This window comes from Mobula birostris, chromosome 7, assembly GCF_030028105.1.
Source record: "Mobula birostris isolate sMobBir1 chromosome 7, sMobBir1.hap1, whole genome shotgun sequence".
Classification (NCBI taxonomy): Eukaryota; Metazoa; Chordata; class Chondrichthyes; order Myliobatiformes; family Myliobatidae; genus Mobula; species Mobula birostris.
In genome coordinates, this window is record NC_092376.1 from 66,719,759 (window position 1) to 66,734,904 (window position 15,146).

At 38.9% G+C, this 15,146-nt stretch overlaps 1 protein-coding gene across 2 annotated transcripts; it reads right to left on the reverse strand.

Moving 5' to 3' along the window:
* Positions 1-3,146: 3,146 nt before the first annotated feature.
* On the reverse strand, positions 3,147-9,136 carry fzd4 (frizzled class receptor 4). 2 transcript variants are annotated; one of them, XM_072263360.1, is made up of 3 exons: positions 8,548-8,636; positions 8,043-8,148; positions 3,147-7,634 (listed from the first exon to the last, which is right to left on the reverse strand). In XM_072263360.1, exons 2-3 carry the CDS (start codon positions 8,046-8,048, stop codon positions 6,303-6,305), a joined length of 1,338 nt encoding a protein of 445 aa, XP_072119461.1. In that variant the 5' UTR covers positions 8,049-8,148; positions 8,548-8,636; the 3' UTR covers positions 3,147-6,302. The 2 variants fall into 2 exon arrangements, with proteins under 2 accessions (XP_072119461.1, XP_072119460.1); XM_072263359.1 differs by lacking the exon at positions 8,043-8,148 and having other exon boundaries at positions 8,548-9,136.
* Positions 9,137-15,146: the final 6,010 nt, after the last annotated feature.

Sequence of the window (15,146 nt, forward strand, 5' to 3'; positions counted from 1 at the left end):
ATTATGGATAACATTAGGGTGAATATTCAAGTTCAAGTTTAATTGTCATTCAGCCATACATGGATGCCAATGAATACAGCCAAATGAAACAGTGTAGTTCTGGGACCAAGCTGCAAAACACAGTACCAACACTCATACACCGCACAAGGCACACATAGCACATATAAGTCAGCAGGAAAATACAGTCACATAAAAAAAAATAGTCCAAGTCCTTGAGTCCATAAATGTTGCAGCAGTCTGCAGTCAAATACAATACATCTTGTCTTTTGCCAAGTGAACACTGGAGGCAGCACCAACTCAGGTATGCCACGCCACTCCACCTCTGGCACTCCGGTAAACCCTGATTCCTCTCTGCTGGGCAGCTGCAAACAGGCGACACTGCAGTTTGAGGCCTGGTTCTCACAGGAAAAACGACTAAGACAGCACTTGCTGTAAGAGTGGACACTGCCTTCATGCACTGACATCTCTCTGAGACAAGCAGCAGCGTGGTCCACATCAAGTACAGCTCCTTCAGCTTCTCCATCAATGAGCAACTCGCTGATGGGGTAGACCTGCAGTGCTTTAAGTTTGTAATGTCCAGCAGGGTCTTGCAATAATAATAAATACATTTAAAAACGACAATAACACCTTTGGTTGGCCCCATAGAAGCCGTGCTGTCTGAGTGTGCCACCATCTTACCGGAAGTAAGAACAAAATGAAATAAGTGTGAACAATTTATGAAGAACAATGCAATGTGGGTTATTTTAGAAAACAGACATTTCTGACTCATAGAGAAATCAGCTTACAAACTGTTCTTGGGAACAGAACCTTTACAGAACCTGGTATCTACTTGGGTATTCAAGACAAATAAACTGGAGGAAGTTTGGTAAAGCCAGAGCTCAGAAGTTAGCGGTTAACAGTCCTGTAGGCTTTCCAGCCCAAGGTAAACAAAATGTTTAATTCACAGCAGGGAGTGGGATAAATTTAACATTTGAAATTGGTAAAATCAGCACCAGCTTATAGAATCGATTTTCCTCAAGCTGATCTTTTACTTTCGGTTCATTATGAGTTAAAATTAATCTCCATACCCCTCTGGATTGATAACTGAGATCTGTATTATGTTGATTCCTAAATTCAGCTGCAAATACCTGAAGCATTTGCTGAACATGCTTTGCTATGTTGTAACAAGCACAGGGTGATCTGACAAGTGGTCTGTAAATTGGGACGTAAAAATCAATCTAGGTAATTTGGAGACTTCTCTTTAACAACAAAATACTGAAGATACTGGTAATCTGAAATAAGAACTGGAAACACTGGAAGCACTCAGCCATACATGCAGCATCAGTGAAGAAAGAACAGAGTGAGCATAAGGGAATTTTACTTGGAGTCTGGATTACTCTTACTTGAACTTTAAAAAGTCTAATATAGTTAAGCAATCTAAAAAGCCTAATATATTTAAGTAATCATCCACCAGGCCACTATCCTCACTTCCCACCATACCCGCAAAATTGGCCGAAATTTAGTTTGGCAGCTGGACTCTTGATTTCCTCACCAACAGACTGCATTGAGTAAGGAGAGACAGCAACACCTCCACCACAGACACATTCAACCGCATCTGTACGACTGTGTGGCCAGATTCTGCTCTATCTAACTCATTGGTGGCATGACAATAACCATGCCCTCATTGTTAGCAAAACAAAAGGGCTGGTCATTGGCGTCGGGAATGGGGGGGGGGGCAGTTATGCACACCCTATTGATATCAACAGTGCTCAAGAGAGTTGAGAACTTTAATTTCTTCAGAGTGATCGCCGATAGCCCATCCTGGTCCAACGAAATGGACTGTTCAGCCAAGAAAGCCTCTCTTCCTCAAGAGGCTAAAGAAATCTGACATGTCCCCTTTGACCCTTACATATGTTTTATCAATGGACTACAGAAAACAGCCTATCGCCACTTGGTATGGCAATCCCTCTAACCAGGACTGTAAGAAACTGCAGAAAGTTGTGGATGTAGCTCAGCACATCACTGAAACCAGCCTTCCCTTTATGGACTATGCCTACAATTCTCGCTGTCTCAGTATAGCAGCCGACCACCCATCCTGGACATTCTCTATTCTCCCCTTCCCGTCAAGCAGAAGATACAAAAGCCTGAAAGCACATACCGCCAGGTTCAAGGACAGCCTCTATAAGCTTCTCACAGCTGCTATAAGGCTATTGAACGGTCTCCTTGTACATTAAGATGGACTCTTGCCCTCGCAATCTAGCCTTGCACCTTAATGCCTGCCTGCACTACACATTCTCTGTAACTGTAACACTTTATTCTACATTTTGTTAATTTTGTTATTGCTTTTCTTTGTACTATCTTGATGTTTTGATATAATGTAATGGTGTATGACTGGCAAGCAAAACAAAGTTTTTCACTGTACCTCAGTGCAATTTCAGTAGTTGGAACCGGTAACTTTTTAAATTGGTCTTACTATCATCAGGGCAGCAAGGTTCTAGCCGTCAAAAAATGTTAGGTCAACCACATAAGATCCAAGTAAAAAGGAAGTTAAAATCTAATGGCTTTTTTCCCCCATGGCAATTTAATACCAATTGTTTAAGGTAACCATGACCCAAGTGGATGCCTCAGTAGCATTTACAGACTAAGCTGGTCAATTTATAGGGCACTTGAAAAAGTTCATATACTCTAATGGCAGAGACCACCTATGCAATCGAGATTATGCCAGTTCTTGGAGCAATCTCTTTCTGCACTTACTTCCTTATGAATTATTCTCTCTCATATGCTCATTTATTTACTCTTGATTCTCTTACTGCCCATGTGCACTGATATCAGCCAAGTAACATTCCATCATGTCTTTTTTTAAATGTGGGAAGGAGGAAATTACAACACGTTGAGGGGGGCATGAGGGAGGCCTGCATCTTCACAAGGAGAACATGCAGAGTCCACACAAATGAGAATGAATGTCAAGATTGAACCTAGCTCTTTGAAGTTTGGAGGTAGCAGTATTGTCTGCTATGCTGCCCCTAAAGTCATGATCAATCCAACCTGCTCAACAGCCACAGAGGTCACAACTGAACAGAACAACGTTTGAAATTGGGGCCATGTGTACAAGTTCCTTTCATTTTCTGGGAGAAAGCTAACGTCTTTGCACACTGATCTGCCCACCTATAGTATCTAGCCACCTACACCCACTCACCTCAACCTTTGCACAACTAACCTGAGGGTCATTCTGTTTTCAACCATTCCCAATCCATGGCTTTTTTTAGTCGGCAGAACCTTAATCAACCAGTCTCTTATATAGACTCCTGACAAGAGATGAATCTGCCTCCTGCAGCTTCTTCCCCAGAACTTCCTTGTGTTAATCATGAAATGCTAATATGTATAGGGCCAGCAATATGTTCATCAATTAAGCATTTGTCCAAATTTTCCTTCATTGATAATTAACCAGTACATGAACATTCATTATGAATTAACCATAACTAGTTGGTGTATAATTGCACAATGCAATTATACCACAGCTATTAAGATTGATCTCTACAAACAAGGTCATGTGACTGCACATTATCCATCAACTGACTTTAGTGAACTTATCACAAGTAATTATGAAACTAAATGAAACATGGAAGAACTCTGAATGTACAAAGCAAAGATGCCTACAGCCTCAGCCCTGGTAGCTTGCCCTAAATTTTAGCATGAATCTATGCACCTGTTTCCAGAATTCGGTTTCATTGAAGTCACCAGCAGAGTACAATGTACTAATTCTACTATGCAATGTGTTTATCACTGCTAAAGGGGGAAGGTATAGATGTCTAGTTAATAAAGACTCCAAAAATTTAAAGGACCCATCATCATCATTATGTACCATGTCATATTATGTAGACAATCATGGTCTCATGACCATGATTATTCTTGGCAAATTTTTCTATGGAAGTAGCTTGCTATTGCCTTTTTCTGGGCAGTATCTTTCCAAGACGGGTGATCCCCGTTATTACTAATACTCTTCAGTGATTGCCTGGCGTCAGTGGTCACATAACCAGGACTTGTGATATGCCATTCAGTACCTGCTCCCATGATGTCACATGACCCTGATCAGGGGGCCAAGCAAGTGCCACATCTTGCCCAAGGGGAACCTCCAAGCTAGTGGAGGGAAGGAGCAGGCTAACATTTATAACAAATCTGTTAACAATAAATTAAACATTAAGTACTTCGAAGATAATTAAAAAGCTTGCTATCAGCAGCTTTGATTGTCTGATGGGTATCATACTTCATCTGTTACTGAGCTATAAAGTCTTAAAATGTTATAAAAAGCTATAAAATGTTAATATTTTTATTTTGAAATACATGAAATTCACAGCAATTACAAAAAAAATTTAGTTTTACTTCTTGTATTTTAAATACGGAGGCGAGTTTTTACAAAGATAAATTAGAAATTTACATTGCATATATTTACAGATGACAGAGCATTTTCGAACATTTGAAAACTGTTTAACGCTATAATGTCTTGGACTTCATCTGGTAATGCAAGTGGCCCTCCCTCCCTCCAATAATGTGGGATTCATCTGCACTATCCAAACAATGTTTTCAAGGGCATTGACAAAACAAGTGTAGAAAAATCAATGATAAACTCAAAATGTTTATCAGATACAGAATTCTGTGTACACATTCATTGTGAGTTGGAGATGTACTGTAGATACACAGTAATAAGTAACTAACACTTCCAAAGAGTATTGTTCTCCTTTGAAAATACTGCACAATTATAGTGAAGCAGTATTTCACTTATTTCTTGTAAGATCATTGTCCAAGGATAAAAACAAACAAATCAGATTCAAAATTGACTGTAGTCAGCCCATAGAGTTAAAATACAATAAAAATTCTGTAAAACTCCATTTGAATCGCCTTTTCTGATTTTAATCAATAGAAGATAATTTTCTTGATTCCCTCTACAGACTAGATTTGATTTTCTACTTTTCAGTCTGGTCAAATCCTTGAATGGTAACTTTTCAAGGTATTTTCAAAATAAACTGGCAATAACAACACATACCATTTATTTATGTCAAATGATGGACATTCAACTCTGAATATTTATAGACAGATAGAAACCAATGCAGATTTACTGGGATTAGGCATTATGTAAAAAGGTAATAAGCAACATTAAACTTATTCAAGCCATACCAAGATGCATATTGTTCCTCTCCCATGTAATAGAAAAGACTCTTCCTGGTTTTACTTTGCTTCCATTCAAATGTATGGAATTGTATCAAATGCAGAAAGCTAGTAACATACAACTAATGAGAAACAAATTATGACAATTCAAGCTAATGGTTTCCCACTAAAATCCAATTCGTTTTCCTTGGTATTGTGTGACTGATGGTGCAGTATTTCCAGTACAGTTTTAATTTGTGGATTTCCATTGTCAAAGATTTTTGTATTGTACGTGTACTATTATTAGATTACTAAGTCCTTAATAGTCACTTCATAGCTTTACTTTTATAGGCACAATGCTAACAATCCACAAAATATTAATCATGATTGATCTTTGTACAGGCATTTATGGTAAAAGGCAGGAAACATCTTTCATTAATTTTGCCATGAATGAAAGACTTTGTAGTCATTCTGCACATATAAGGCACTGAGGATTTTAAACACTTGGGCATTCATTGACCAACATTTATACACAAACATCTACCTGTTGTGTTTATAGTGCTTTTATACAACTTTTAATGCACATATAAAGCAACAAGGCAGACCTATTGTACAGAGGTGTTAGCAAGTAACGGTCCATTTCAATACATGTAAGGATTGGGTATAGTGCACAATGCTAGACTGTTGGTTGTATTCAATCATATTTTGGTCTATATTTCCAGTGTACAATAATTACCATCGATGTAAGTGGTAGTGGGACTCTTTAACTGAAGTGTATCCATGTAGACACTGCAATGTTTAAAGAGCATGTCATTGTTTGTCTAAAGCTTCTTGTAAATCCTCCTTTTGGCTTACATTTTGTTTTTCACAAGTTCAAAATAATCACCTAATATATACAATATTAAACTTTGAAAGCATGATCAAGTCTTGGACCAAGTAGTTACACCCTATGAGGTTGTAGAATTAGGAAATATTTTCATTAGTGTTACTTTAAAATTTTCCTAAAATTATGAATCGATGTTCTTAGGCACTTTAGGAGATTCTTAATGTACTCTGAACTTTCTAAAAATGCTGCACAATATGACAAAAAAGACAAATTTCATTTGTAATGTTTCAAAATGCAACTTATGTAAACCCAGAGAAGGGACATTGCTCTTTGCTTCCTGCAACATTTTACGCATTTACACAACAGTTTCATTGCCTTTTGCTGGTTTAACCCAGGCATCTCCACGTTTATCTCGCTTTGTTTGTCCTGAACTCACAAGTTTGTTTGAACACTTTTGCCAAGTATGTAATGTCTTTGCAGACCAAATCCACATGCCAGAAGTGATGCCCACCAATAAAGACATGAATATTTTTAACATCTCTACTGCTGTATTCGAGTCATCCGCTGAATGCTTAAAGTGATTCCAGTTTGATATCTCATAAAAGTAACAAGCAATGACACAGGTAGCTGGGACTGTATACAAAACAGAAAAGACCCCAATTTTTACCATTAGCCTTTCAAGCTTATCTGTTTTGGTCCCATCTTTCTGAAGATTAGATCTAATTTTGAATAAAGCCACAAGACCAGCTGCAATGAACAACGTTCCTATAACTAGGTATGTGAATAAAGGTGCTACCACAAACCCAGTGATGGCATCGATGTTCTGGTTTCCAACATAGCACAACCCGGTGAGTTCATCGGCATCCACTAGGCGCATGATCAGAATGACGATGGTTTTTACCGCTGGGATGGCCCAGGCTGCAATGTGGAAGTAGGAACTGTGCATCTCTATTGCCTCGTGTCCCCACTTGAGACCAGCGGCTAAGAACCAGGTCAGTGTCAAGATTACCCACCAGATGGAGCTCGCCATCCCAAAAAAGTACATCAGTAGGAAAACAATAGCACATCCAGTATTTTTGAGACCTTCTTGAATTAGCACAGGTTCAGCGGCGTCCTCGAAATCACAAGATATACGTTCTCTGCCCATTGTGAGCCTAACTATATAGGCAATGCTATAAATGTTGTAGCACATACTGAGAAAGATGATAGGGCGTTCTGGGTATGAAAATCGAGAAGAATCGATTAGGAATGTCAGGACTGTGAAAGCTGTTGATAAAAAACACAGACTGGCCCAAACTGCCATCCAAATGTCAGTGAATTCTTTGGCAGATCTACTGTACAAACCGACATCGTAGCCACACTTCAGGGCGCAAGTAAGACTTCTCTTGACCCAGATGTACTGGTGCAAGTTGTTGCCCATATTTTGGCACTCTTCTTCCGCTGAGATGGAAGTTTTGCTGGTGTGATAGGGGATGTCTTCGTCTCCAGGCCCTTCCATGCACATGTGGTTATGATCGTTCTGTGGTGGAAATTTGCTGCAGTTTAAAGCGTCGGGCCAGTTGAAACCGAATTCGTTCAGTACCGGTTCACATCTCCGCTTCACAGAATGGCACATGCTGCCACACGGTCCGATCGGGATGTCGATTTTCTCCGTGCACATCGGCACATAAACGGAACACAGAAAAAACTACAAAACAAAAAGAAAATCGGTCGATAATAGTAATAATAAATAAAACGCCAGTCTCGACTTAATTCCATTACCAATGATGCCAGGACATTTTCAAATCATTCAATTAATTACGTGCTTCTTTGTAAATTTTAGCCATGGTCTGTGAAAGATAGAGAGTTTACTCTAATTGTCAATATTTTACTTGATATTTTCCTAAATTATCAAACTGAAAGGTTAATCATATCACTTAATTTGGTTTGCAGGACGCATGTCAATTGCATAAATCAAATGCCATTTGAACAAAGAGTGTGAAATACTAACCTTATCAGTAAAGCTCCAAGTATTTACACCGCAAAGACACCATGGGTGCGCTTTACTTTAACACTGAAACTTACTGTATGTATAGTAGGTACGTTATTATCTGACCTGCATCTAGAAATCTTCGGATGCTTGTCCAACGCAATTATAAAACTGCCTCTCAACTAGCAGGCGGAAGATACACTTGAAATTCCATAAGGTATGTAGCTTATCTCTAAAATAGGGTTTAATTTTTAAATATTTTAGAAGACATACTGAATTCGCATTAACATTTTCATTCGTTCTCTTTTCTGCATGAAAATAATTTTTATTCCTGTGATATAATATAATTTGATGAACATTTTTTTTAAAAACTGCAGTGGACATTCTGCTTCACGCTACGCGCCATTTGAAATGAGGTCGTACCCAACATCATTGTATTTTAGGACGTAATTACCACGATTTACATGAGCAATCCACATTTTTACGCCCATGCGTCTTTTCCGCGAGTGAACGCTGTTTATCAATGCACGGACGCACATTAAGTAAATTCAATAAATGTGCCGAGATCTGGTAATGGGAACAGTGACTCAAAGGGCAAATTATAAATTAAGTGAAATCCAATGCTACAAACCTGTAGTTGACTTGAACAGCCATATTGAATCAAAGGTGTAAAAGTTTGTAACTGCAACTCAGCGTCTGTTTGCAACTCGTGACCCACTGGATTCGGCATTTTAGTCACATTATATCCCAAATCCTGGCACATTGATATTTTGATGGGATCGCATCTCCGATCGTCTTCGTCCCCATATGCGTCCACAGTTCTCAGCTTACGTTGAAAGGTTACGAAGCAAAGTACTACGAAGTCCAAGACCAAAATCCAATTCATTTCCTTACAATTACCGGGACTTCCTAATTCTGCCGTAGAGAATCTTTAAAAGCTATAAACATAACTCTGGTAAAATGTATGGCACATTGACCCACTTGTTTCTCTCATCAGTCAGATCGTTGTAAGTCAGTTCAATACTTGATCTTGCTCAACGACATTTCTCGCTATTCTATCGATAACATTCAGCATCGTCGAATACAATGACAACAAAACTCAGCCGAAACCACTGATTTCGCAAATCCAAACGAACACACATCTTACTGCCGTCCCTACTGAAGGTTAAAAAGAAATCTTTTTCAACCTAACACGGTGAGCGAAATGCTGAAATTGACATCTGAAATCTCCACTCCCTGTGCAAATTTCCGATTCAACTGCCAGTCAAATCAGGGCTGGAAGGCGGGTCCGACGATCACTTTAGGTTGAGTCTGAACTTCGGTCGAAGAGCCGAGAACCAATACGGAGAGGGTTAGACCCGCCCTATCCCATCCGAAAGCCGATGAAGCTGTGGCTTTATTCGTCGCCCATTTCATTCTCTCGAATACGAATGACAGGTGCGAGTGAGGATGCAAAATTAAATTACATATTCATTTCGTACAGGCATCTTGAGGAAAACCCTGGCCCTCTAGATATATCTGCCCGCGTTCAAATCAGAATGAATAGACGTGATGCAGTCACTTTAAACAGGCTTTACGGTATCTGGTTTTGGACAGATTCTCTCTAGTTTGTTGTTTCTATCCCAAATTCAGTGGTCCTTTACAACTTCATATCCAAAGATGATCAAATATACTATTCATTCTCCAATGAATATAGAAGAGTTTAAAATTACTGTACTCCAATTCACTAAGATGCATTGCGTTACAATGCATCACTTTGAAAACCAATAGTTGCACTGTATAAATCTCCTTTTTGTTGGTGGGTTTTTTGTTCCATGTAGAAATTAATTAAAAAAAAAGAAAGAAAACTCAATAGTAAAAGTAGGAGATTTCAAAACCACTGTAGAACAGGCAGTACAGTATGCGAAAAATAAGAGTCTTGTTTCGGGCGATAATCTTCAAAATGTCATTAACCTGAGAATATATACACCATTTCCCCTCTTTTTATAAAAAAAAATCCCGTTTTTGAATGGTTGCCCGCGAATTTTACCTTTGATAAGGAAAACACTCTCATTTTAGTTACAAACAAAAGCAAATCTGCAGATCCTGGAAATCCAAGCAACACACACAAAATACCTCGACCCAAAACGTTGACTTTACTCTTTTCCACAGATGCCACCCGGCCTGCAGAGTTCCTCCAGCATTTTGTGTGTGCAGCTTAGTTTACAGTTGGTAGGTAATTACCACTGTTATTGTTAGACTACCAATGCAGGATCTCAACCTACAATTCCTTCCTCTCTCTCACCCCTCCCCCTCCTCCGGTGCTGCTCGACCCGCTGAGCTCCTCCATCACATCATTTGTTGCTTTAGGTTCCAGAATCTGCGGTCTCTTGCGCCTAAGAAGTTATAAGTCATCTCCCGTCTCCAAAGCAGTACAAGTGGGCCAGATTAATCAAGAAAACATTGTGGTTCTCAGCACAATGTATAAACATTACTGATCCAAACGGGTTTTAAAATGAGGGACCTTGTCGCGGATTTTTCACTTTATGACGAAGAACACAATAATAATGCAATTGCTTCCTTTAATGAATGGCAGATGGAGAAGCTATAAAAGCAACTTGCGAAAAGAAAATAGTTACAATATTAAATCACGACTATCCAAGCAAATGTGTACTTAGTACTGTAACTATAATCCCAGATTTATCCTTGCTTTTTACCACTCTCACACACACTGGTGCTGAAGAGTAATTTAGGTTATGTGAAAAAATCAATTTGCAAAATAAAATAAACATCTCATCAGTTTACAAAGCCATTCCCGGGCATTTAATTTATAATGTATTTTTGTGTAATGCAGCATTGATCTACATAATGAATCTTACAATGATTTATGAGATGCTCTCTACTTAGTTTCCAGCAGTTATTTCTAGGGTCATTCAATTTACTGTGACGCTCTATAATGAGGGCTCGAATTTCAAAATAAGTCACAATAGAGAGAACAAAAAACACCTGGAATCGGGTATGAAATTAAACAAATATTTTTCCTCCATTTAATCCAATTGTGTATACACTATAGATATTTGACGATTAATTTCGTGGTTTTAATTCCCACAGTCTGACAATTAAAATTTAACAAAGTATTGAAGAAAAAGTGTTTGTTTCAGGGCAGAAGCGATCAAAAGGCCTCCATCGTTATTTTCAACACATTTTATATAGATATGTGCTTTTTAGGAATTTACATGCTGTAGGTTTGAAAGTCAAAGGGATATTCGACATATAAATTAATAATTACAATGTTAAACCAGCTGACTCTTTAGCAACTTAGCATGTGTGTGCAAGTTTTTTTTTAGAACTGAAGTATTTCTTAGGCATTTGTTATCAAAACACAAACATTGTGAGCAGAGTCAGTTACATTCCAGTCTGGTGAATGTCTGCCCTCCACGAATGCAATTCTAGGCTTTGGCCTATCTTTCATAATTACTGACTCTAATTGCACACAAACAGACGAATAGTGGGACGTGTGTCATTAACTGGTCGTTTATTCGTCTGTCACTCATCAGGGGTCAGATTCTGAAAAGCTTTTACACATTTTTTAACAATCTGCTAAGTAGATGCAAATTGAATTGTGTTGTCATATTATATGATTTCCAGCATCTGAGATATTATGATGAGCTATTAGCCTGCAAAACAGAACTTTTTGGCTTATTCATTTGATGATGAATGGTTTCTACGGGGTCTTAGCGTCCATTGGATTTTGCACCAATAATTGCTCATAGAAAGGAATTTCGAAATGGTTAATGGGATGCTTACACAACCAACAAAATACCCACTGGAAAGGAAGAAAGGAAATAATTTTTGATATGATGAGAATGTAGTTAGCGTGGTGGAATGTCCTGAATAGAGTGCCTCCACGATGAACCCTGGACTAATCATTTTATTTAATACCCATTTAAAGCCTACATTGATATATTTAATACAATAACTACAATAAGATCACCTTCTCAAATTGTGCTAAATCCGATTTTATTTGGAAGATTGGGGTATATAAAAAGAGTTTTTTAAAAGAATCCAAATAAAAAGTACAGATGCTATAAGTCAAAAATAAAAATGAAAAATGCTGAAAATCATAAACGCAAAAGATTCCACAGGTGCTGAAAATCTTGAATATAGCACACAAAATGCTGGAGGTACTCAGCAAGTCAGGTAGCATCTACAGAGGGGAATAAATAGTCGAGTTTCAGGCCAAGACTCTTCATCGGATCAGTGGGGAGGGATGAACAGACAAGGCATGGGCTCCAGCTATGCCTGCCTTTCCATTGGCTATGTGGAATTTCCACTGTCAAAGCCTACACTGGTAATGATCCCACCTTTTTATCTGCTACATTGGCTACTGCATTGGTGCCAATTTCATCAACTTTACCTCCAATTTCCACCCTGCCCTTAGATTTACGCAGTTCATCTCTCATGCCTCTCTCCCCTTTGTTGATCTCTCTGTCTCCATGCCTGGGACAGATTATCTACTGACCTCAATTACAAGCTCACTGGCTCCCAGTTATCCTGACTATACTTCTTCCCAGTGTGTCCCTTATCAGAATGCTATTCTCTCCTCTCAGTTCCCCGCCTCATTTGTTCTCAGGATAAGGCTTTCCATTCCAAAAATCCTAAATATCTTCATTTTTTTTGTTCAGAAAGCAGGGATTTCCTTCCATCGCCATTGATGCTGCTCTCACCCATACCTTCTCTATTTCCCACACATCTGCTCTAGCCCAATTCTTGCCTGTCCCCAACGTAATAGGGATAAGATTCCCCTTATCGTCATTTACTACTCTGCAAGCCCCCACATCTAGCTCATCATTCTCTGTAACTTCCACCATCTACAAGGGGATTCTACCATTAAGCACACTTCCCTACCCTCTCCCACTCTTCACTTTCCATAGAGATCACTCTTTATGTGGTTCCCTTGGCAAGTCATTCTTAGCCACTAATCTCCCTCCTAGCACTCATCCCTGCAAGTCTGACAAGTGCTACACCTGCCCTAAAACTTCTCCATCACCACCATTTAGGGGCCCAAACAGGCCTTTCAGGTGAGGTGACAGTTCAGGATCATCTAGTGTATCTAGTACTTCCAGTGCAGTTTCCTCTATGTCAGTGAGATCTGATGTAGATTGGGGGAAACCTTTTGCTTCATCTGCAGCAAAAGGTGAGGTTTCTTAGTGGCCACGCATTTCTATATGACTTTTCATTCCCATTCCAACATGTTGGTCCATGGCCTCTTCTACTGCTACAATGAGACCACAATTCAGCTCTTCATCTCTTCCACCTATCACCTCCCAACTTCTTACTTCAACCCTCCCCCACCCACCCACTTTCCCCCTCATCTTGTTTCTCCTATCACCTTCCAATTTGTAATTTTTCCTGTCACCACCCCCCCCAACAACGACTTATTCTGGCTTCTGCCCCCTTCCCTTCCAGTCCTGATGAAGAGGCACAGATCGAAGTGTCGACTGTTTAATCCCCGCCATTAATGCTGCCTGACTTGCTCCAGCATTTTGTGTGTGTGCTCAAAATTTTTAGCATCTGCAGAATCACTTCTGTTTCTGCAGCTTTAGTTCTTTTCTCCTCATTCATTGTATCTGTTTCTTTTCTCCCCGGTGACATGGGCTAACAGCATTAGGCCCATCGAGGTTTTGCTTATTTCTTTATAACCTATTCTCTCATGTATCCACTTTGGACTCCAGGTTCTCTCACCGGCATTCAACAGGCAATCAGTCGAAGAAATAGCAGGTCATTGGGTTTCCTGCAGAAACTTGAGCACAGCAGACAGGGATATTACACAAGCTCCAGTCAGAAGGCATTCAGGGTCAGAACCAAGCTCGGTTCACTGAAGCCATGAAAAAGCCAGATTATCTACAGCACCACTGTCCCACTCGCTTATTTTGCATCTTTCAATGCAATTGATTGGTACTTTATTAACTTAAACAATGATGTTAAATCAAAATCAAGCAGTCTTCTTTGTGATAACTTAACCAGCCAATGGGAAATGGATAGTGTTGGCTAAACCATGTTTATTGACCATTATTAGCTGCTCTATGATAATGGCTGGTGTCACAATTTTGAGTTATTGCATCACAAAATGCTGCTAAATAGGGATCTACAGAGTTTTGACACAGTAAAGGAATCCAAGATGAATAAAGATGGTGAAGAGCAGTTTTGATAATATTCCTTTGATATTCCTCTCTCTTCTGCTGTTGAAAAGATATTTCATACATATTTATAAAGTATATCTTTCTCCCTCTTGTAATTATCTACATTCCCCTTAATGCATTATGAGTTGACCTTCAATAGACACTGGTTTAGCTGAAGGTTACCATTACATCGCGCCCTTTCAATTCTACTACTGTAAGAGTAGGATGATTTAATTCTTCATTTTCAAATGTAAAGAGTTCTATTAACATATTTAAACGAATCACACTAGATGCTTGCATTTGAATTGAAAGACTTATTTTTTTCTCTTTCTATTTAAGTTCCACTTTGACCAACTGTTTCACAGTTGTGACTGGTTACAGAGCTAGATTTCTAAGAACAGAGTTTTTAACTCTATACATACCCTGGCAGAATTAAAGAAGCCAAGGTCACATGGAGTTTTTGACAAAAATGAGTCATATTTTTTCACGAAGTTAGGACTATAAAGTTCTGTCTTCAAGTACACATGAAAATTCATGAGATATTAATGAGGAAATGAGCAGAACTTAAGAAACAGCCATTTTTAAAGTTCTGCCTTTCAACAAGACCTTTTATGTCAAACCCTTCTTTCTTACCCTGTCCCCATATCCTTTTATTCATTTAATGTCCAGAAATCTATCAATCTCTATTTAAGTGTATTCATTGACTGAAACATCACAGACCGCTGGGGGAATGAATCACATAGGTTCATTACCCTTTGAGTGAGGGAATTTCTTCTCAGTTCACTATTAAATATTGTAACCCTTAGTTTGAGACTGGGGTAGAGAAACTCTTTAGTTCAAGAACCCTCCCCCACACAAACTGAAGAAACATCCTCTTCACATCTCCCCTGTTGAAGCCTCTGAGAACTTTTTACATTTCAATAAGGTTACCTCATTCTTTTTAACCATAGGGACAAGAAGCTTACTCAAACTCTCCTCATTGAGAAACTAACCATTAGGAACCAGGCTGGTGAATCTTCACTGCACTTATTTAGGTAATGAGACCAAAACTGTAGAAAAAAATCCCAGG